At 38.7% G+C, this 25,665-nt stretch overlaps 1 protein-coding gene across 3 annotated transcripts in view; it reads left to right on the top strand.

Moving 5' to 3' along the window:
- LOC117963566 (coiled-coil domain-containing protein 171-like) overlaps positions 1–25,665 on the top strand; it is a 167,968-nt gene that overhangs the window by 6,824 nt on the left and 135,479 nt on the right. For all 3 annotated transcript variants that reach the window (XM_059031740.1, XM_059031749.1, XM_059031750.1), the window contains exons 5-9: positions 2,227–2,417; positions 8,937–9,083; positions 9,921–10,013; positions 14,217–14,377; positions 14,971–15,097. In XM_059031740.1, the coding sequence (XP_058887723.1) occupies positions 2,227–2,417; positions 8,937–9,083; positions 9,921–10,013; positions 14,217–14,377; positions 14,971–15,097 (719 nt within the window). The remainder of the gene's footprint in view (positions 1–2,226; positions 2,418–8,936; positions 9,084–9,920; positions 10,014–14,216; positions 14,378–14,970; positions 15,098–25,665) is intronic.

The following is a 25,665-nucleotide window of genomic DNA, read 5'->3' as shown; positions in this document are numbered from 1 at the left end:
TTGTGGGTGAAGAATGGAGAAAATGGAGGTGGATGAATACATACAGAGGTGGCATGAACATCAGCAGCAGTTGGAAGCCGAAGGGGCTCCGTGGAGCCTTGCATGCCTGGGTATGGGCACCTCATGGACATATGCCCCTGGGAAGACCCCCTTTTCAATCGGGGTGAGGTGGAGTCAACGGAGGAGTGGATCTGCCTGAAGGTTGTACCATCGCCACAGACAGACCAGGACACCTGCCTCACATGCCGTAGCTGCAGATATGGGAATGCCCGCACAGTTTCTGATCCCATCGGGAGGAGCTATGCTTACTCTAGCTCCACGGGCAGTAGGCACGTCCACGCCAGAGCCCAGAGGACAGCCGCACCAGTCCCCAGTGACCGAGGGAGAGCCGCACCAGTCCCCAGCGACCGAGGGAGAGCCGCACCAGTCTCTCATGACCGAGGGAGAGCCACACTGATCCCCAGTGATGGAGGGAGACTGCCCGCTGCTCCCGCCTCTGCCGCTAGAGGGAGACCACCTGTTGCTCCCACCTCCTCCCCAGGGTCAGCTCCTGCTGTCGCCTCCCAAGGGTCAACTCCTGCCCTGTCCTTAAAAAAGTCTGCACAACCTAGGGCTGCCAAGCCTGCAACACCCCAGGCTGCGATGCCTGTGGAAGCCTGCTTGCCATGGCCCGTGGAGGTTTTCTTGCCATGGCCTGGGGAGGCCAGTTAGCCATCGCCCGGGGAGGCCTGCTCGCCATCACCATCGCCCAGGGAGGCCTGCTCGCCATCGCCCAGGGATGCCTACTTGTCATCACCTGGGGCTTTATGTCCAGCAACAGCAGTTGCGCTACCGGAAGTTCTGGGGCCGGAGCTCATGAGTAGGGAACCGCCAGCTACAAAGAAGGGGGAGAGTGAGGAGACCACCTCCACCCGCAGTAGTTGCACTGCCGGAATACGCAGCGCAGCCGCTACTGCCGGAGTGCCCCACGCTGAGGGCATCATTACCACTTCCAGCGCCACCGCCACTTCCGGAGTGCACCGCACCGCTGCAAGAACTGCCTTTGCTGGAGGATCCAGCCTTGGCACTTACTGTCTCGCTCTCTCGGTCCACATCTGACCACCCAAACCCCGAGTGAGAAATTCGTGACTCTTAAGTACAACTGTGCCGGGACTCAATTGCTAATCATTCAATCTGGCCCCAGCACAATCTGCACGTGAACTAATTGTGACATCACCGTGCCCACATACCAACATAGATTTTAAATCACCCGTGCTACATAAACCACACTATATACAGTAAACCAAAATACACCCCGGGGCAGGGGTGACCCTGTCACAATTTTATATTTAATAATCACACAACTGCAAAGAGGGTAGAAATTACAGTTGCCCATCCCTAGTGTTTTTTATTATTATTTTTTTTTTCTAAAACCTGTCTCAATGTAGCTTTTTCAGAGGTTGAAAAAAGATATTGGGTAATAAGCCTGGTAAATAATGATGCAGACAGAAACAACAATAGAGGAAGAACACACATTTTTGAAGAATGTGTACCTGATCTAGATCTGCTCATACATAACCTCAAATGAACTGAAGAGTTTACAATTGTGTGTGACAGTCTGGCTCGCAGTGGTGATGTGTGATGACGTCACGGACCAGGAAGTACAGAAACCAAACAACAGTGGATGGGCGGGTGAAGCTGAATGCTATTGCGTTCAGCGTATTTAATTAATCAAATAAAAAAAAGATTTAAACAATGAACAAAACACAAAACAAAAAGGCGCGATGGCCAAACAAATAGAAACAAGTATATTTGTTTAAATATAGCAATTGTTAATTTTATATGTTCTCGCGCTCTCTCTCTCCGCTCTCCCGTACTCTCCTCTCTACACTCAACCCCGAGTGCAGAGAGCTGCAGGTTTATATACTCTGGCCGAGGGATTAACTAGTTGTTAATTATCTTATTACCCCTCGGCCAGAGTCTGCACGCGTTTGGTAAGGAACGCATGTGAATATTTCAAGATGTCATTTTTTTTTAAATCAAAAAGTGCACACTGTCCCTTTATGACTATTTTTTTGTAAATAGGCATAAAGAAAATGTAAAAAATAATCCAAGGTAATTAATGTACGCAGTCTCTTAGAAACAGGAAGTTATTAAATATTGCACTTTGATAAAGCACATGTTTGAACTTGACTGACCTTGTATAACTTGCCCTGAATTGTGTGTTTTACTGTTTATGTTTTCAAGCGCAAAATGAAGAAATGCAGCAGAGAATTGCTGATTTGCAGAATGCTTTGCACATCTCTCAGAAAGCACGAGAGGAAGACCAGCATGTGCTTCAGAGTGAGCTGGAGGAGAGGGACAGAATTATTCAGACCTGCAACACTGACACCGAGCTCCTTTCTGCAGAGAGAGATCGATTGGAGGAAGTCCTTCAGGTATCCTCACATTCATTATGATACTCAGACGACTGTATTAAGCAAAAAAAAAGGTATTTTATATTGATACTCCAAATCAATTTGACGTGAATAATTGCTGCCTTAGCCATAGAAATCACATCACCACCAGTAGTTTTAAGAAGTTTTACAAAGGTAAATTCTTATTTGGGTAAGGCATCTTCAACTGACCTATTTTCTTCTTGCTGAAGGCAGGGATTATGTAACTAAACTAATCCGTGAAATATTTTTCAATTATTTTAATTTGTACTTTTTTTTATTGATTTAATATTCATGGCTGCCACAGTGTATTGCAAGTATAACCAGATAAGTGTGCCACTATTCTACTACAAAAAAATAAGTTTTATGACAAACTGCAACTGCAGTTACAATTATAATGCAGTTTAAAAAGCTTCTGATAGGTCTGACTTTGTTTGTATAACTATAAACACTTGGTTTCTGTTTGGGATTTTTTTGTTTGTTGCTTTAGCAATTTTTAATGAGGAAAGGAGTGTATAACCAAGGTTTCGAGCCTGCTTTCTAGGAACCAGATCTGCAAGCAAATCCTGGTTGCTCTCCTTTTTTTTTTTTTTTTTTTTTTTTTTTTTTAATTAAGTCTGCTGTATCTCTGTATTTCCACACTCACAAACCATTAATAAATATGCTTTCTATCATTCAGGGACAAATGCTAGTTGAATTCACCATTTTTAACCCTTTTTGTAGAATTCCATGTATAAGTCTTTTAGAAGATGATTTTCGATCTTAAAAGCTTTCATCGGTTGTAGCTTTCAATACCTATTTATTACTTTAGTTATTTACTGCTAGAGCTTTGTGATGCTAGAATCAAAGGAACACCTTTCTTACACACATTAATTTGTATGCATGTTTTTTTTTTTTAACAACATAGTCCAGTGTGTGTGTGTGTGTCTCTCTCTCTCTCTCTCTCTCTCTCTCTCTCTCTCTCTCTCTCTCTCTCTCTCTCTCTCTCTCTCTTTATATATATAAAATGTATTAAAAGTACTGTATATCCGTAATGCAAGCCTGACCTCTGCTGGGCTTTGGAGGACTTGGTATTATTTTGTATTTTATATATATATATATATATATATATATATATATATATATATATATATATGTAATATTGTGTAAACATACACTGCATTTTGTAGATCTTGAGAAGACAGTAAAAAACACTCAAACACAAACTGAAATGTTAAAATGCAAAACATTAGAATATTGAGCTTATGAACATTCATTAGTAAATGCTAGATAATAAAAACCAGTCAAAAGTAGTTAAAAATGTTGAAGAATCCTAAAGATAAAAACTTTAATAGCTTTATTTCATAGAATTGTCAATTTTAGTATTTAGACCACATATATAACCTGATTTTTTTTTTTTAAAAACTCATTATCAATTATCATTTTGTCATGTATGATCATTTTTTAACTGTAATTCTGTTATATTTTGCTAAAATGAGTCAAATTCCTTTAAAGCTGTAGTGCTTTGTCCTTAAAATAGCTTACATCCAGTATTTTAAAAAGATACATTTGTAAGCCCATTCTGTAGTTTTACAGGGGTACCAAACTCAAGATGCATGCAGTATGGCTTAAGGCTTGTGTGATTTTGGCATGCATCTTGAGTTTGGTACCCCTGTAAAATTACTGCTTAAGGCTTGTGTGATTGTGGCATGTCTCAAAACCCCCAGGTGAATTTTTCTAGGAAAATATATATATATATATATATATATATACAGACGTGCTCAAATTTGTTGGTACCCCTCCACAAAAAATGAAGAATGCACAATTTTCTCTGAAATAACTTGAAACTGACAAAAGTAATTGGCATCCACCATTGTTTATTCCATATTTAATAGAAATCAGACTTTGCTTTTGATTTTTTATTCAACATAATATTGTAAATAATAAAACAAATGAAAATGGCATGGACAAAAATGATGGGACCGCTAACCTAATATTGTGTTGCACAACCTTTAGAGGCAATCACTGCAATCAAATGTTTTCTGTAGCTCTTAATGAGACTTCTGCACCTGTTAACAAGTAGTTTGGCCCACTCTTCCTGAGCAAACTGCTCCAGCTGTCTCAGGTTTGATGGGTGCCTTCTCCAGACTGCAAGTTTCAGCTCTTTCCATAGATGTTCGATAGGATTCAGATCAGGACTCATAGAAGGCCACTTCAGAATAGTCCAATGTTTTGTTCTTATCCATTCTTGGGTGCTTTTAGCTGTGTGTTTTGGGTCATTATCCTGTTGGAGGACCCATGACCTGCGACTGAGACAGAGCTTTTTGACACTGGGCAGTACGTTTCGCTCCAGAATGCCTTGATAGTCTTGAGATTTCATTGTGCCCTGCACAGATTCAAGGCACCCTGTGCCAGGCGCAGCAAAGCAGCCCCAAAACATAACCAAGCCTCCTCCATGTTTCACTGTAGGTATGGTGTTCTTTTCTTTGAAAGCTTCATTTTTTCGTCTGTGAACATAGAGCTGATGTGACTTGCCAAAAAGCTCCAGTTTTTGACATCTGTCCAAAGGACATTCTCCCAGGATTCTGGCTTGTCAATATGCATTTTAGCAAATTCTAGTCTGGCTTTTTTATGTTTTTCTTTCAAAAGTGGAGTCCTCCTGGGTCTTCTTCCATGGAGCCCACTTTCGCTCAAAAAGCGACGGATGGTGCGATCAGAAACTGACGTACCTTCACCTTGGAGTTCAGCTTGTATCTCTTTGGCAGTTATCCTTGGCTCTTTTTCTACCATTCGCACTATCATTCTGTTCAATCTGGGGTCGATATCCCTCTTGCGGCCGCGCCCAGGGAGGTTGGCTACAGTTCCATGGACCTTAAACTTCTTAATAATATTTGCAACTGTTGTCACAGGAACATCAAGCTGCTTGGAGATGGTCTTGTAGCCTTTACCTTTACTATGCTTGTCTATTATTTTCTTTCTGATCTCCTCAGACAACTCTCTCCTTTGCTTTCTCTGGTCCATGTTCAGTGTGGTGCACACAATGATACCAAACAGCACAGTGACTACTTTTCTCCATTTAAATAGGCTGAGTGACTGATTACAAGATTGGAGAATATCTTTGTAGAATAAGCAATAATTCATCTCTTTTCACAGCTTCTTTGCTTTATTCTATGACATACCAAAGGCATGCAAGTATACATGATAAAATAGCTTTTAATTTCATCACTTTTCAGGAGGAATGAAGCATTATTTCAATGAGCTGTAAGGGTACCAACAAATTTGAGCACGTCTGTGTATATATATATATATATATATATATATATATATATATATATATATATTAGTAGGGGTGGGCGATATGCATTAAAAATAATATCACAGTATTTTAGACCTTACAGATGATAACGATATATATCACGTTATTTTAAACATTTGTATGCTGCTACGTTTTACAAATTTTTTTCCGAAAAAACAAGTTGGTCAACAGCTTCAGGTTTCAGTTTGGAACGACTGCATGTAACAATGTTTCCACAGGTGCTGAAGACTCTCTCAGATGGAGAACTTGTTGCTGGAATGCACAAATATTTCTGTGCAAGTTTGCTCAGTCTTGGAAAGTTCACCTGTTGAGCTTTCCATCAGGTCAGTGGATCTGATTCACTATCAGCCAGAGGAGTGAGCAAGTAGTGATTCACTTCAAGATCTATTGCTTCCTTCTCAGGCACATTGGGGGCAGCTGTAGCTCCTGGCATGTTGCTCATCTTCAAAAAGCTGCCCAAGGTTTTTTTGGTGTTTTTGGCTGGTGCTCCCACTTCTCCTTGGGGATCGGTCTCAGTTCTGCTGCTGTTGCTGGTAATGCCAGTGGAGCTCCTCTTCTGCTGTGCCAGTGATTCCAACTCTGACTCGTCTTGTTTGGTTAGTGGCAACCTTGTCCTCGCTGATATAATGCACCTTCAATCTTGGGTCGACAAAAGATGCAATGTCCAGAAGATCTTGGGTGTCAGACTACTTATAGTTGAGAGGTCAAAATCTTAATTTTAATGGACTTTGTGAGTTCTGTATCCTCTTCTTTTTAAGGCTAAAACACCGTTGTTGAGGAGATGTAAGACAGGTTTCAGATAAGAGATACTCACATAGTTGTCACCTGAAAGAACATCAGTGAAATCCAGCAATGGGCCCAGAGACTTGTTCACTGAATCCAGGACATCAGTGTCCTGCCACGTAGGAACTAGGTGCCTGGTTTTTTTGATCTGCAGCTAGGACCTGGATTATTGCTTTTTCCTGTTCCAGCACCCTTTGGATCATTTTCTGACGAGATCCCCCATGTGTAGGTGACTCTGTTACCAGCTGGTGCTGAGGTAGATTGAGCTCATCTTAAGCTGAAGCCAGTGCCCACCTTTTTTTCCAGCTGTAAGAGAAAGTGCTCACCACCTTCTTGCACACACCAACAGCACAGTCAATGCGGGAATCACCTTTCACACTTTTCTATAAAGAAAAAAGAAAGAAAAAGCAAATATTAGGAACCATGTTTATGGAATTTAAAACTGTATAATTATTCTTTTAGAAATGGCGAAAACAATGATTACATTTACACCTCATATTAATGTTTTCTCAAATAATAATCACATTTTTTCCGTAAGTACCGATTGGGAGAAAAGCTGTTTTTGTAGATGATATTATTTGAATTCTCATTGTCTATAATGTTTTGTTAGCAGTCTGTTTGTTTAAAAACAAATACCCAAAGAGAAAAAAAGTTCCACAGCACAGGAACTTTTTTCCCTCTATCTGGCTAAAACGTAGTCTGTTTTCAAATACAATATGAGAAACAATAATGTTAACTCTATAACATTTTTACACAATGCTTTCTAATCTGCGAGTACCATTTGAACTGATGCAAAATGAGATTCTTTCTGTAGAACCACGTTTTAAATCCTAATAAAACAACACTCTCTTTTTTAAGAGTTTTTACATATTAGGGTCATGGATTGGAATAACTGAAAAAATATTTCAAATATTATTTTAACATTTTAACTTTTTTCAATATCAACAGAAAAAAAACCGATTTATAAATATAATTCAATATTTAAATAATAAAAATGGTTACTATACATGCATTAATTCTAAATAACACTGTCTTGTACTTTAAAAAAAAAAAAAAAAAAAAAAAAACTACCGATAGCAAGGTAAAGATAGTTTTCAACAACTTTCGGAAGCCTTCTTTCTCCACAGTGTACACAGGAACCATATCTTTTGAAATATGGTAGGTAACTGCATCTGTAATTTGTTTTTACCGACTGCTGTTGGTGGCATAGGGCACGACACTTGAAAATGCCTCCGATATTGATTTTTGCTTCAAGGATGATTTTGGCTTGACGGTCTTGTCAATGTCAGACTGGCGTAACTCATTGCATTTGTTGAATTCAGCTGGGTGCCGTTGCTTCAGGTGATGAAAGAGGTTTGCTGTATTGCCTTCTTTCGCTTACACGGCCCTCGAACAGAGTTTACAAATTACTGTGCTTTGCTCAGTGTCAGTTGGTTTAAAACCGAAAAATATCCAAACTACTGAGCTTGTGCCCTTCTTTGGTACCAGGTCATCTCCTTCATTTGGTTGGGAAGTTAAAACTTCGCCGCTCTCGTCTGTTTCTCCCTGCTTACTCGTTGCTGCCATCACGTTTCTGAGCCTCTGGGTGAATATGATTGGCTCGAGAGGCGCTTCAGTGGAGCGCCTGGTGAATGAAACGTCATGCCCAAACACCGTCTGTGTGCTGTGCCTTCCTCAAATGTCAACACCTCTTTACTTTCTCACATAATACTATTTTGGTTTATTTTATTTATTTATTTGTTTGTTTATTTATTTATTTATTTATTTATTTATTTATTTATTTTGTTCAGCAGCTTGCGTCTTTTGTATACTGGCCAAAACCCCCTAAAAAAAACCACGATATAATCCAACCCCACAATATTTTTATTGTGAATAAAATTATACAAGTATACCCCTATATACAATATATCGCCCAACCCTAATATATGGCAGTCTTAAGCATTCTTATGGCATATATAGCTCCATTCAAGAATTTTGATTTTATGTTTGAGAATTCCAGTAGATTTGGCGACATGCAAGGCAATATCATTACTTTTTGATATCCTAGAAAAAATGTTGGAGCACCCCTGCTGGTCTGTGGTGAGGTACTTGTATTTGTTTCCTGCCATAGGCCACATGCATGAATAAATAATGGTCCCCTCAAATAAGCAAGACATCCAAATCCCAGTAACCAAATTTTTGGGGTTCACAAACTAGCAGAGGTGGCCCAACACTAGATGTGTTGATCATAATTTGGTATCCCAAAATGTACATAGATCAACAATCCCCATAAAATTTACTTCATAGCTGTGTGGAGTGTCAATCTGGTTCTAGGGAATAATATATATGCAGTGTAGCTGGTGTTTGTGTGAGATGTCTATGGCAGCCACTAATGTATATATTCGGCCACATGGTGGAGATGTGAAATCAGTTATAAAGAGGACTCTATAACAATCATTTAATAGGGCCAAGAAGAAACATTAATGAACCTACATAAAAAGCTGATGGAGCTGGAAATGGACCAAAACAAAGATGAAGATGCTCTGAGACGTCAAGCAAGCGAGCTGGAGTACAGTGCCGAACGAGAGGAGAGATTAAAAAAAGAATTAGAGGTAAGAATGTTTTTCACTGAGAATTAATTTGAACTTGCAGTGTGGTGCCCTTCAGATAGAAATGCCCCCTTGACATGTTATTCAACTGATTTTATGTGCATTTGAGCCCTCTTGTGGGATGAAGGAGTAATGCAGTTACTGTTCACTTGTAGGTTTTGTATAAGTATTTGGAAAATATACGATAGGGGCCTGATTTTCCATCTTCAGTTCTCCATTTCAAAATGTACATAGATCAGGCAACTATAATTCCGTAAATTTGATTTCATGAGTGTTCATACTTAGTTGTACAAGATATGCATATGCGTGCGTAACTAGAATTCTTGTACATACAGGACTAATTGTGTAAATATGTGACTGCTAAAATGGACAGTCAACAATAAATCCAGCTGTTTACTTTGAAGTGTTTATTTCAAATTGAACAAAAAGCTGTAAGTCATCCGACCGTTTTTAACATCTGTCAAATTTTAATGTTGTGTGTTTTCAATGAGTACTAAAATAACTTTTATATACATGTAAACCTTAAAGTGGTTGTTGCAGCTAACGAAAGTAATTCCAGACATCTTGCCTGTTATGTGCTTCCATTCTATATATATATATATATGTCTCACATGCAGTTTTGAAAGCAACACATGTTACAAAATTGCAAATGTGAGACCTACATTGTCAATTGAAGACCATGACAGGAATCTGGTAAACTTGGATTCCTGCTTATTTTTTTTTAATAATGAGGAATGATGATGCAAAAAATATATATATTTATAATAATCTACTGTAGATTATAAAAGTATCATTCTGATTGATGCTGTGAACTAAAAAAGCTTTATATTTGGTATTCAGACAGCTTTGCAGAGAGTGAAGAATCTGGATGAAAATGTTGAGTCGGAAAGAGCAGCCCACTTAGAATCTAAATTCAACTCTGAAATCATTCAGGTAAACTTTGTGTTCTCTACCATGTTTAATTAAGCATCCATGTTAGGAAATTAAATGCAAATTTCATACATCTACCTGCACTGCTTCATCTGCTAATATGTCAAACCATTTCAGATGCAAACTTCGTATTTTCAATGTTATGGAAACTACTCGAGCAACTTAAGGTACCCCTTTAACTTATGTCAGTAAGAATTGAACATTTCAGACATGGTGTTAACCACTGGCTGTATCTTTTTCACAAATCCATTTCCCTTCATGTTTACAAACTAATCCATAAGACATGCCATTTAACCTAAATTATGGTTCCAGAGAGATTTATTTTGAGACATTTTCTTCCTTTAGTTATCTTGTGTGTATGGCTATAATATGATACACATAAGAACGTTTTAATTTAAATGTGAGTTAAGAACATGTTTTTTGAAGCCTTAGTATCCCTTTTAATATTAATATTAATACAGTGCATAGGGTTGCCACATTTTCCACAGACCAAACCTGGACATAGAGTATTTCTCAGTTAGCCTAGGTCTGTCAAAACTAATACAGTTTAACACAATATCACCAGATCTTGGTACAAATCAATAATCATGCAGTATACACGGTATTGTGCTCTTGATATTTCTAGCAATCGAACTTGCAAGCCAGAACAATAGTAGCTATAGTACATTAGAGCTAATCTCACCTGAGACAAGTAGCTGTGGTGATGAGTAACACAGTGGTAAATCAATGCAATTTCTGAAGCGACGATGCTGTCTGTTTTTATTTTCACAAATACATTTCCAGACAGTCACTGAAGAGCCTGTTTGTGACGGTCAGAATTATTTTACAGCCATTATGTCATGGCAGATTTCACCCCTTGCATATAATAAATATTAACAAACATTATTAAAACACGTTCCAAACTACAAAAAAGGCACTATTGGTTGTGTGTCTGTAAAAAGACAAAAGGAGTCAAAATATACTCAAATTTGGTTTGGGTATTTCAGTGATACAAATGGCTACAGCTAAATATTTAAAGCATATTATACATACACACACACACACACATATATGTGGTTTAAGTACAATTATATATGGTAAGTAAACCATATTTTATTGTAATGGTTATGTATTTAATCACACGCAGATCAATTTAATGTAAAGCGTATGCTGGGGACAAAGTAGAATGTACAGCATCACCTACAGTGTCACTGCAGCAACTTAGAGAACAACAAAGAAAGCCTTTTAATGTAGCTACAGTATACTATTAATCGTTCTTTATGTGGCCCTTAATTTTAAGATTGCAGCAATTGGAAAGGATTACTAACTGCAATACGACAGACATTTGCTAACTCTCAGTTTTAAAACTTAGCTATGGTTCACTAACATCAGTGGAATGATCACAGTATCATTTAGTAATTGTAGGACAGACCACGTGTGAAAACTTTAACAATAAAGCAGAAACGACAATGCTTTAAATTTAAAACTGGTTTATACACGGAGTGTACAAAACATTAGAAACACCTGCTCTTTCCATGAAATAGACTGACGAGGTGAATCCAGGTGAAAGCTATGATTCCTTATTGATGTAACCTGTTAAATTCACTTCAATCAGTGTAGATGAAGGGGAGACAGGTTAAAGAAGGATTTTTAAGCCTTGACACAATTGAGACATGGATTGTGTACTGTATGTGTGCCATTCAGAGGGCAAATGGGCAAGACAAAAGATTTAAGTGCCTTTGAACTGGGTATGGTAGTAGGTGCCAGGCGTGTCGGTTTGAGTGTGTCAAGAACTGCAACGCTGCTGGGTTTTTTATGCTCAACAGTTTCCCGTGTGTATCAAGGATGGTCCACCACCCAAAGGACATCCAGCCAACGGTCGAAAACGGCTCATTGATGAAAGAGGCCAAAGGAGGCTGGCACGAATTGTGCAGAGCAACAGACGGGCTACAGTTAGTCAACTGACAGTCCAGTACACCATTGGTGCCGAAAGACCCATAAAAGAATGCACAACTCGTCGTACCTTGACGCGAATGGGGTATGGCAGCCGACGACCTAACAGAGTTCCACTTCTTTCAGCAAAACACAAGAAACTGCGGTTGCAGTGGGCTAAGGAACGAAAACACTGGAGGACTGGAAAAACATTGCTTGGTGTGATGAATCCCGGTTCCTGCTGTTTCACGCTGATGGGAGGACTAGCGTATGGAGACAACCACATGAGTACATGCATCCATCATGCCACGTCTCAACATTGCAGGCTGGTGGTGGTGGTGTGATGGTGTGGGGTGTGTTTTCATGGCACACCATTGGGCCCCTTGATAAAGGTGGAGCAACGTTTGAATGCCACAGGATATCTGAACATCATTGCCAATCAGGTGCATTCCTTCATGGCAGCAGTGTATCCATCTGCTAATGGATTTTTTCAGCAGGATAATACCCCATGCCACAAGGCTAGGATTGTCCAGGAATGGTTCCACGAACATGACAGTGAATTCAGCTTACTGCAGTGGCCTGCCCAGTCACCAGATCTCAATCCAATTGAGCATCTGTGGGATGAGATGGAACGAGCTATTCGGAGTAGAGATCCACTACCAGCCAACTTGACACAACTGTGGGAAGCATTGGAGTCAACGTGGGCCAGCATCCCTGTGGAACACTTTCGACACCTTGTAGTCCATGCCCCGACGAACTGAGGCTGTTCTGAGGGCAAAGGGGGTGCAACTCAATATTAGGAAGGTGTTCCTAATGTTTTGTACACTTAGTGTAGACCAGCAAGCACTGGCAAAATCAGCTCAGTTTTATACGGTGCAGAACTAATGTATTTGTGCATATTGTTTAGGGACTTTGCAATACCTGCACAGTGGGTGTCTTAAGCCCCTTTCACACTGGCATGACCTACCCCGGTCAGAACCTACCCTGGCAGGACCCGGTGTCATGTGGGTCGGTTACACGATTTCACACTGCTTTTGATAAGGTAGGGTTGACCTGGATGACAGATGCAAGTACACAATGCAAGTATCAATGCCCCGGAAACAGCTTATTACTGATGTTTCCATCCAAGCTTCTCTAGATTGAACAGTCAGCCACAAGAGCAAATGTTTCTACATCCCTACTGCAATCTGACTCCTGCAGTGTCTCAAGCAACACAAATATGGCTAAACAGAATAAACAGAAACGTTCCTTGCGGAAATTAAACTTTCACACAGGCATGGCTGTTTGTTATTGCGATGGCTTATGAACGGCCATCAAGCATTTTGTCTTGCTCAACCCGGGTCAAAGTGTGTCGACCCACATCCTGAGGTGGGTCGCTGTGACCTGGGTTTCACACTACGCGGGATTGTGACCCAGTTAGTCAGGACCCGGGTCTGGACCCGGTTAGGAGTGCCAGTGTGAAAGGGGCTTTAGTAGTACATGTATTGACAATAACAATCCAAAGCAAATTTGCAACATTGTGTTACAGATGTTCTAACAAGTCTGGAATGAACAATTTTGGCTGTTACTTAATAACACAAAACTGCTTAACATAAAAAAGAACAGTCCTAGGTACCACAGTAGCAGATGCAGTTTACACTGCCTCAGAGTTTCTGATCGCATCATAAATTCCAGAATTTCTAAATCCATTGATTGAAATGTCCAGTCTGCTTAGTTTTTTCAAGCAAATTGGCTTCATCACTCACTGCCATTCTCATATTCACTTTGACATCCTCCAAAATCCTTCCTTTGTCCAGCGCTTCATTCCAGTCTGTCAGAGGGCGGGATTGCTCACTGTATGACACATTTTGACTGGTGGAAGTATTATTGGCGATCCAATCAAAACCACCAATAAAGTCAAAATAAATGCCACGCCAAACTTTGAAAGGAACGTTGGTGTTTCTTATGCATTTCACGTAAAACCGAACATTAAGGCGCCTGGGCTTGTTAATTCCTGCCACCTGGACACAGATGCTAATTATCAAAGTGTCCGTGTCAAACCTGGACAGGTGGCAACCCTAACAGTATAGCACAATATAAAACCACCATCTCCTTTAAACTTATTACCAGTACTAGGAATATTTAGTTTGCATTCTACTGTATTAAATTGAGAAAATGTGCAAAAAATGCATCAAACTTTCCAGACAGCTGTTTTTATTAGTGCCAAATGACAAGAACTATCCAAGAAGTTAATTGATTTATAGAGATGCTGATTAAAAATAACCTAAAAAATTAGGTTATTTTTCCTAATTCCAGTTGAGGATTCGTGACCTTGAAGCTGCACTACAGGTTGAAAAATCAAGCCATGCCGAAGCTGTGTCCAATTTCGAAATGATTAAACAGCAGTTCAGAGAGGTGGAGAAGGCATACAAGCAAGAGAAAGAAAATGCCCAACAATCCATAGAAAAACTACAAAGGTAAGCGCACACTTTAGTATGACTACTGTACTGAATGTTCAAAAGATATCCTTCATTGTTTTCTCTTGATTACGCACAATACCAATGCTGCTAGCCAGGCATACTTGAAGTTTTGTTGCCAAATCTTTTGTTTTCCTACACACTTCCTGATAAAACTTTCTGTATTTGCTGGATCACCAAAATCTATTCTTTACTACTGTCAGTGGTGATGAATTTTGGCTGCTTATTCAAGGTGGTGGTTGTTGTTGGGGGGTGATTATAGTGCTGCTAATAAGAGGTTAGAACATTAAAATTAATTGCACTTTTAAACACTTAATACTGTCAAAAACAGTGCTTTTCTACTGGTATTCTGGGCTTTTCGATCTGATGAGTGACTAACCTAAGTAATACACCAATTGCATGCTTTATGTCTTGGCATTTTGTTGTAGAGAACATTTTACAAAAAGACCCACATGCTAATAATTTCAGTATAGGCTTCAAGGAAACTGCATTTTTCAGCATATTCATTTTTAAAAGGTTAGAATGTAAGTAACAAAACTAATATATAGAATTTATTAAAAAATAAATTTAAGGATGTGTTTTTACTTTTGCAGGTTTGAAAATGACAGTTCATCTTTATCAAAACAAATAAGTCAAGAAATAGAACAATACAAGAAAGAAATTGCAGACTTGTCTGAAAAACTGCAGGGCCATGAGAAAACATCAGCCGAACTTGAGATGGTTAGTATTGCAAGTCTTGTTTATTTACTTTTTGGTGCATGTGTGAGGCTGATAAAGACTTCTTGCAGCTTTTCAAAATAAACATCATTAAGTATATGTTTTATATGACCCTCTAGAATATAAGAAATAACCTGGTAACAAGATAATAACCAATTAAAAAACAAACAAACAAAAAAACAAACAAAAAAAACACTTTGGGAACTGCATACTGTATTTAATATAAAATATTGCTAACATAAAAAAAAAAAAAATATATATATATATATATATATATATATATATATATATATATATATACAGTACTGTGCAAAAGTTTTAGGCAGGTGTGAAAAAATGCTGTAAAGCAAGAATGCTTTCAAAAATTAACAAAATGCAAAGTGAGTGAACAGAAGAAAAATCTACATCAAATCAATATTTGGTTTGACCACCCTTTGCCTTCAAAACAGCATCAATTCTTCTAGGTACACTTGCACACAGTTTTTGAAGGAACTCGGCAGGTAGGTTGGCCCAAACATCTTGGAGAACTAACCACAGTTCTTCTGTGGATTTAGGCAGCCTCAGTTGCTTCTCTCTCTTCATGTAATCCCAGACAGACTCGATGATGTTGAGATCAGGGCTCTGTGGGGGCCACACCATCACTTCCAGGACTCCTTGTTCTTCTTTACGCTGAAGATAGTTCTTAATGACTTTCGCTGTATGTTTGGGGTCGTTGTCATGCTGCAGAATAAATTTGGGGCCAATCAGATGCCTCCCTGATGGTATTGCATGATGGATAAGTATCTGCCTGTACTTCTCAGCATTGAGGAGACCATTAATTCTGACCAAATCCCCAACTCCATTTGCAGAAATGCAGCCCCAAACTTGCAAGGAACCTCCACCATGCTTCACTGTTGCCTGCAGACACTCATTCGTGTACCGCTCTCCAGCCCTTCGGCGAACAAACTGCCTTCTGCTACAGCCAAATATTTCAAATTTTGACTCATCAGTCCAGAGCACCTGCTGCCATTTTTCTGCACCCCAGTTCCTGTGTTTTGGTGCATAGTTGAGTCGCTTGGCCTTGTTTCCACGTCGGAGGTATGGCTTTTTGGCCGCAAGTCTTCCATGAAGGCCACTTCTGACCAGACTTCTCCGGACAGTAGATGGGTGTACCAGGGTCCCATCGTTTTCTGCCAATTCTGAGCTGATGGCACTGCTGGACATCTTCCGATTGCGAAGGGAAGTAAGCATGATGTGTCTTTCATCTGCTGCAGTAAGTTTCCTTGGCCGACCACTGCGTCTACGGTCCTCAACGTTGCCTGTTTCTTTGTGCTTCTTCAAAAGAGCTTGGACAGCACATCTGGAAACTCCTGTCTGCCTTGAAATTTCTGCCTGGGAGAGACCTTGCTGATGCAGTATAAATACCTTGTGTCTTGTTGCTGTGCTCAGTCTTGCCATGGTGTATGACTTTTGACAGTAAACTGTCTTCAGCAACCTCACCTTGTTTGCTGAGTTTGGCTGTTCCTCACCCAGTTTTATTCCTCCTACACAGCTGTTTCTGTTTCAGTTAATGATTGTGTTTCAACCTACATATTGAATTGATGATCATTAGCACCTGTTTGGTATAATTGTTTAATCAAACACCTGACTATATGCCTACAAAATCCCTGACTTTGTGCAAGTGTACCTAGAATAATTGATGCTGTTTTGAAGGCAAAGGGTGGTCACATCAAATACGGACTTGATTTAGATTTGTCTTCTGTTCACTCACTTTGCATTTAGTTAATTGATAAATATAATCTATTAACATGTCTATTTTTGAAAGCATTCTTACTTTACAGCATTTTTTCACACCTGCCTACAACTTTTGCACAGTACTGTGTGTGTGTATATATATATATATATATATATATATATATATATAATATATATATATATATAAAAATTATATCAGCAGTGTGGAGTAGCGGTTAGGGCTCTGGACTCCTAACCGGAGGGTCGTGGGTTCAATCCCAGTTAGGGGACACTGCTGCTGTACCCTTGAGCAAGGTACTTTACCTAGATTGCTCCAGTAAAAACCCAACTGTATAAATGGGTAATTGTATGTAAAAATAATGTGTAAAAAAATAATGTAATTGTAGGTAAAAATAATGTGATACCTTGTAACAATTGTAAGCCGCCCTGGATATCTATATCTATATCTATATCTATATATATATATATATATATATATATATATATATATATATATATATATATAATTTGTGTGGAGACCTGCTCAGATTCATAAAGCAGCAATTATAAAACTGATATTTCATGTATTGGTAATGGGTGACTAAAATAACTAAATGTTTAATCAGTTTGGTATTTTAAATAGCAAAACAAATATTTGTCAAGCTCCCTTTATTATTCTCCTGCGACTGATATTATGACTTCATCTATAGAGAGATCTGCTCATGCAGTTGTGATGAAACTGTCCTTATCTTGAATCAAAGTCATGGTGTCCGGCTTGCATGACTACAATGATGGAAAAAGAAGTCCCAGTTGACATGAGTTTGAGCCGTTATAAGTTTTACTTAATAGCTTATGAACCTCAAAGTTTTTAAGCTTAAGCCTGTCTTATTAAGCTCAGTAAAACTTGGAATGGTTGCACATAAAAGTGGCAGCCTTCTTTCCATCTCTAGCCTCTGGCCCTAGAATTGTGAATCTTTGTTGGAAGAAGTTATTCCATGTGTTGAACGTTGGTAAATGACTTTTTTTCGTGGTACTAACCTTAAGGTTTGGAAATATTGTGTGATATTTTGATGTTTTGGCTTTTGGTAGGACATGGTATTCTACATGCTGTGGATATGGCACTGACACATGGGTTGTTAACAAATGCTGTGTTTGCCTATTTGTTGTGTTTGTACCTTGTTATACTGTAATGGGCAGTGCTGTGTGACGCTGACATTTCTAGATTTATCATCTATAAAATATCATTGAGTTTAGCCAGATATCATAAAAGGCATTTAGCAGGTTCAGCCAATGACCAAAAAACATTCAAAGAAACAATTGTCTTAAAACATAATATTTATTAATTAATTTATTAATTTATTTATTTATTTTAAATTTGGAATCGGCAATTACTTTTTCTTATTTTCTCCCCAATTTGGTAAGCCCAATTTATTGTTTATTTCAACCCGGCTCACTGCTGCCACTCTGTGCTGACTCAGGAGGGACGAAGACGGACACACGTGTCCTCCAAAATATGTGCCGTCAGCCTTCCACTTCTTTTCATACTGCAGGCCCGCCACGCAGTCACCTCAGAGTTACAGCGTCAGAGGACCACGCAGCTCTGGCAACTTACAGGCAGGCCCACAGGGGTCGCTGGTTTGCGGGTTGCCGAGGACACCCTGGCTGACCTTAACCTACATTCATACCTCAAAGCATGACCAGTTAGAGGTGTGCTGAACTAGATGTTTGAACCCATTAAAAGGCATGGGATTACCACAAAGTTAACATAAAAAAGAAGAGCTTGACACCGTCTGAATTCATGTGATAGAAAATCAATTAGATTAAACAAGGTGGTTTTGTCTGGGTTTCCTACAAAGCATGTTTTATTTGCGTTTCTGCACAGAACACCATTTTGCATACAACACATGAGCTTAAGGCCACAATATACTGGGTACCTGCAGTATAGCAATTAGAACATGCAAATAGCTGTAACAAGTGCAGGAAAGCACATATTTTACATATTTTATCTGTGATTTCAGCTGTAATGTCAAACTTATTTTTTATCTTAAAAAGCCCAAAAGCGATTCCTCTTTTAAAGCGTTCTATATTATTTGTAACTTTTAGTACTTCCCTAGAGCAGCTGGTTTTTTTTTTTTTTTTTTTTTTCTTTTTTAAAAATTTAATCGTTGCCAATTAGTTTATTTTTTAATATTTTCTCCCCAATTTGAAATGCCCAATTATTTTTAGGCTCAGCTCACCGCTACCACCCTTGCGCTGACTCGGGAGGGGCGAAAATGAACACACGCTGTCCTCCGAAGCGTGTGCCGTCAGCTGCCCGCTTCTTTACACTCTTACAGCAGCTTACAGGCAAGCCCGCAGGCGCCCGGCCAGACTACAGGGGTCGCTGGTGCGCGGTGAGCCGAGGACACCCTGGCCGATCTAACCCTCATTTGATAATGATTATTGTGTTGACTGTACATTTCACATACCTTGGAAGAGTGGGAAAAAAACATTTCTATACGAATGCTTGCAGTCAAAATTTTTCCTACACAGACAATGGCAGCTCCTGATTGTGAGGCACATTGCTTCCCTCCCAGAAATACATGTTCTGTGGGAGTGGATGTCTCATTAAGGCTTATCGGCTCTTGAAATTCAGTGAAGGGCACCTTCCCAGGGATCAATGAGTGATTGTGTCCTTCGGCAGCTGGGGGGGGGGGGGGGCTCAGGCTGAGCCTGGCAGTTGTGCTTCTAATGGAGACCCTGTCAGTTGGCATCTTTCTCCTTTTACCTTTGGCACTCATTCAGCTTGTTAAGAGGGATTTGAACGGAAAAGCTGAAATAATTTTTTGAGTTAAGGGAAGTATTTGATTTACAGTGCTTATCGTTTGTCTCCTGTAATTATATTTATGGAAAACCGTATGCCAAACATTTGGGAAGTTGTATTTGACAATTATTCCAACAAAAGTTCTGTGATGCGTACTATGCTTGTGTTGGATTGATCGATCTGATGACTGGAGCTTTATGCTTGTAAACTGGTCTATTTCTATGAAACTCCGTCTTACTTATTTGATTATTTGAACCCTCCACTAACCACACAAAATACCTCTATTGTCTTATTTTCAAAATTTGGAAATCTATTCAATTTAATCATCAACAACAACAGCAACAATTCACATTTCTATAGTGCCTTTCATCACAAGGATCCCAAAGTGCTTCACGCACACACACGCACACACAAAGAACAATTAAACCATTACATTAAAAACAGTCTAAAACAAAAATGGTATAAAATTGGAAGTAAAAGAAAAAGGACAAAAAGAAAATGCCATTTTGATTGTAAAATAGGAAAACTAATACAGAAGTTTTTTTGTAAAGACAGTAAAAGTCTCAGCTTCCCTGTCAGAAGGCATCAGTGCACCTTTTAAATTTGCTTTCATTTCACACTTTTCACCTTCTTTACTTGCTCATGAAGTTGTTTTACACATACAAATGCAAAAATGGGATTTGTTAAGTTTTTTAGTTCCGGAGCAGTTAACTTGTATTCCGAGTACTGATAGTTACATTTTACTTTATAGTGCTGAATTTTTCTTTTTTTTTGTTCTCCAGAATATTTCTTTGTGTTTGCACTAGAAGTATTGCAAACTTTTTTTTAAAAACATATTTCAGTATAAACCACTGGTGTTCAAGAGAAATGAAAGGGACCACAACAGATGTACAATGTTAGTTTTAATAATTGAAGCCATTAGTTCAAGTCATATATTCTAAGTGATGAGTCAACTAGGGGATTGTGCCCTATTGCAGTTTCACTTTTCAAAACGTGACATATCTGCCTAATGCCTTAATACCTACAACACCTTGACTGGTATCTTAGATACTGTAACGCCAATCAAAACTCGGAGAGTGTCTTTTAAAAAAAAAGCTCACCATGGCTTAATGAGATGAGATTAAATATGAGGGTCGTAAACTAGAACAGAGATAGCGGGAATCTAAACTGCATGTTCATTACATCGCATGGAAGGGCCACCTGGTTAAATATAGGAAGGCTCTGGCATGGCTAGATCATCATATTATTATAATTTAACTTAAACAAATAAAAATAATCCTACATTTCCTTTTGCAACCCTAGATAAATCAATGAATCCTTCCCCGAATAGTCCTAACCTTGACATTTAGGGCTACTGATTTTCCACGATTGTGGAAGCACGGACGGAATCGCGGAATTAGGCATTGGGAACGGAATTGGCATTTTGGGAATGGAATCTTTTATAAAAAAAAAAAAAAAAAAAAAAAAGTTAACGCTATTTTTTAAATCTTTTACCGCTATTATTCTCCTATAAAAAATAATTTGAAATGCTTTGAAAACTACACTACCCAGAAGCCCAGTGATGACACTTATATAAAGCTTTAAGCTGATGGACTGTCTGTCTCTGTTGCGGCGCTGCCTGTGGGCTGTGTGAGTCGAGTTGTTTAAAAAAACTTAATTGAATTTGTGTATTAATTTATTTAGTTATCGCAAATCCGTTACTCCGTCACACACTCAACACAAGGAAACGGCATGCTGGTCGTGGTGCAACCTTTAGTTTTCTTACTGTTTTAATAACACTATGTACTCAGAGTGACTTTTAATTTTTTTTACTCGTGTTGCCATAACATCTCTCTCTCTCTACTCTAGCTACTGTAGTAATAACAGAAAATGGTGAAAATTGTAGATTCAACAATGAGTGGACCAATAAATACTTATTTATTTTACCAACTGTACCGAACGCAAAGCCAATGTGTTTATTGTGCAATTAATGTGTCAGTAGTTAAAGAATACAATATGAAAAGGCATTTGGAGCTTTTAGAAATACGTACGTCACATAATCATCTGAACAACTGAAGCGCATATATATATATATATATATATATATATATATATATATATATGTGTGTGTGTGTGTATATATATATATATATATATATATATATATATATACAGTGCCTTGCGAAAGTATTCGGCCCCCTTGAACTTTGCGACCTTTTGCCACATTTCAGGCTTCAAACATAAAGATATGAAACTGTCATTTTTTGTGAAGAATCAACAACAAGTGGGACACAATCATGAAGTGGAACGAAATTTATTGGATATTTCAAACTTTTTTAACAAATAAAAAACTGAAAAATTGGGCGTGCAAAATTATTCAGCCCCTTTACTTTCAGTGCAGCAAACTCTCTCCAGAAGTTGAGTGAGGATCTCTGAATGATCCAATGTTGACCTAAATGACTAATGATGATAAATAGAATCCACCTGTGTGTAATCAAGTCTCCGTATAAATGCACCTGCACTGTGATAGTCTCAGAGGTCCGTTTAAAGCGCAGAGAGCATCATGAAGAACAAGGAACACACCAGGCAGGTCCGAGATACTGTTGTGGAGAAGTTTAAAGCCGGATTTGGATACAAAAAGATTTCCCAAGCTTTAAACATCCCAAGGAGCACTGTGCAAGCGATAATATTGAAATGGAAGGAGTATCAGACCACTGCAAATCTACCAAGACCTGGCCGTCCCTCTAAACTTTCAGCTCATACAAGGAGAAGACTGATCAGAGATGCAGCCAAGAGGCCCATGAATACTCTGGATGAACTGCAGAGATCTACAGCTGAGGTGGGAGACTCTGTCCATAGGACAACAATCAGTCGTATACTGCACAAATCTGGCCTTTATGGAAGAGTGGCAAGAAGAAAGCCATTTCTTAAAGATATCCATAAAAAGTGTTGTTTACAGTTTGCCACAAGCCACCTGGGAGACACACCAAACATGTGGAAGAAGGTGCTCTGGTCAGATGAAACCAAAATCGAACTTTTTGGCAACAATGCAAAACGTTATGTTTGGCGTAAAAGCAACACAGCTCATCACCCTGAACACACCATCCCCACTGTCAAACATGGTGATGGCAGCATCATGGTTTGGGCCTGCTTTTCTTCAGCAGGGACAGGGAAGATGGTTAAAATTGATGGGAAGATGGATGGAGCCAAATACAGGACCATTCTGGAAGAAAACCTGATGGAGTCTGCAAAAGACCTGAGACTGGGACGGAGATTTGTCTTCCAACAAGACAATGATCCAAAACATAAAGCAAAATCTACAATGGAATGGTTCACAAATAAACATATCCAGGTGTTAGAATGGCCAAGTCAAAGTCCAGACCTGAATCCAATCGAGAATCTGTGGAAAGAACTGAAAACTGCTGTTCACAAATGCTCTCCATCCAACCTCACTGAGCTCGAGCTGTTTTGCAAGGAGGAATGGGCAAAAATTTCAGTCTCTCGATGTGCAAAACTGATAGAGACATACCCCAAGCGACTTACAGCTGTAATCGCAGCAAAAGGTGGCGCTACAAAGTATTAACTTAAGGGGGCTGAATAATTTTGCACGCCCAATTTTCCAGTTTTTTATTTGTTAAAAAAGTTTGAAATATCCAATAAATTTCGTTCCACTTCATGATTGTGTCCCACTTGTTGTTGATTCTTCACAAAAAATTACAGTTTCATATCTTTATGTTTGAAGCCTGAAATGTGGCATAAGGTCGCAAAGTTCAAGGGGGCCGAATACTTTCGCAAGGCACTGTATATAAACCTCTGAACAGACATCGGTTTACAACATATTTATAAAACTGAAACGACAGCAATACATTTTTAACTTTTCAACAGCAGTCGGTTTATTATCAGATGCGCAAAAGCAACTGAACATAGATAAGTAAGCTTAGAAGAAAACATTTTACAGACGTGCACAGCACAAGAAGTTATAAAAAAAAGTCTTAATTTATTTTTTTTCGACAACCTTGAGTCTAAGGCTGTTCACAATCAACACAGATAATGCGCTTCTCCACGCCGCCTTTCTGCACATGGCACAGCTGTCCGAAGTTTTTTTTTAATTGCACTTGCCAACCTGGCATTGGCGTCTCTTGCAGCTCTCAGCGGGGTTGCCAGCTTCAGCTGTGTGTACACGCTTGGCAGTCTCCCTCTGTTCCAAATGCTTCTTGCGAAGTTCCTGTGCTAACTGTAAAATATATTCTCTCCTTGGTAAATTATTTTCCGTGCATTCTTTGTAAAGTACCCAGGAGTTGATGGCTGCTACGTCCAATACATTGTAAAACACCTGAGCAGGGCACCGTCGGGAGCCAGCTTTCACGGAATACTTCTGTGCCATCTTATTCAAAACATCAACTCCATATTTTGGTGCGTTGTAAAAGTCCATGGTCTCTGGTATTTATTTTCACTAGTCCCGATGCTAATTGACTGACCTAAACAGCGCACCTGAAAAGGGTGATTTAAAAACAATAGACTGTCAGTCATTCACTCAGGCAGAGAGTAGAGAGTAGAGACTAATCTAATTACAGCTATATACATTGCAGACTGGTTCATAAAAATAATAAAGTAAAATACCGTTCTCTATAATCAAAATACAATTATTTTCTGTGTGGCTGTCAATGTGACTGCTCCTGGGGCTTTTAGGTATAATTTAATATCTCCTTTATTTCTGCACTCCTGCGTGTTTTACTTTATGAGAATATTTAATACATACGGACAGAAAGGTACATGAATGCGCAGCCCCATATGTGTTACATGACTGGAAGAAAATTACATTTTAAAACCAAAAACCGCCAAAATGACTGCCGCTGGGCTTCTAGTGTTAAGTTATGTAATATTTATTATTGCTTAAAATGTGCAGAGTAAAATACCCTGGACCGCCTACACCTAACTTTTTTTTTCCAATCAGGCCCCCTTAAAAAAAAAAAAAAAAAAAAAAAAAACTAGTTGAAGAGCCCTGCTGTAACTAAGGCAACTATCTGAGAAACACATGCAAGCAGCTTTACAGGAAGTACAGCATAAACCAGTCTGCGTTGTTGCAGATGAAACTACAGATGGGAGAAATAAGTGTCCTGAACATTGTATTTTATTTGTCATTTTATGAAAATTATATTTTTTTGTAATAATACCCCTTGTTTTTGACTAGTCTGTATATGGTAATGCCAGCAATAAGCTGTTTTTTCAAAACACCTTTATTTCTTGACTGACCTAGAGTACATTATTACTAGTGGACTGCTTTAAGAAATATTTTTCTTGAAAACTACATTATCCCCAGGACTTGTATAAAACAAATGAATTCAATAGATTTTTAATGTAAAAATGTTATTTATGGTCAAATTACATGGTTAATTCTTAATAAATTGGTAAAAACGGGAAAAAAATGAATTGGTCATTTTGAAAAATGGAAAAAAACTGAATTGGTCATTTTGAAAAACGTAATTTGCCATTCCCAAGAATGGAAAATCAGGAGCCCTAGACATTGGCTCCTCTCACAGCTGCAAAGACTCCTTACATTTCTTTAAATATAAGATACTAGACATCAGAAATGAGATTCCACAGAGATCGTCTATTAAGGAGGACTCCAGCACAATTTTACCAGCTAGACCTATTAAGGCTACTATGGGGGCTTTTTCTTTGTAGGAACTGACAGAGCTAGTTCAACATATGAGAGCTACAACTTGCTCTCTTGATCCTACAAAACTATTAAAATATGCTCTTGTTGTTACTAATACCCACATTTTAAAAATTGTAAATGTTTCACTTTTCTCTGTTATAGTTCCCGCAGCACTTAAGGTAGCTGTGGTAAAGCCTATGCTTAAGAAACACAAAAGTCCCCATAAGTCCTAAATAACTAGGACAATCTCCAACCTACCATTCTTAGATGAGGTTTTAGAGAGAGTTGTTGCAATTCAATTACAAAAAATTCTAACTCTTAATGGTATATTCGAGAAGTTTCAGTCTGGTTTTCGTGCTGCACATAGCACTGAGACGGCCCTTGTCAGAGTTGTGAATGATCTGCTGATAAGATCTG

This window comes from Acipenser ruthenus, chromosome 1 (assembly GCF_902713425.1).
Source record: "Acipenser ruthenus chromosome 1, fAciRut3.2 maternal haplotype, whole genome shotgun sequence".
Lineage (NCBI taxonomy): Eukaryota > Metazoa > Chordata > Actinopteri > Acipenseriformes > Acipenseridae > Acipenser > Acipenser ruthenus.
This window is presented reverse-complemented; position numbering and strand designations above follow the sequence as displayed.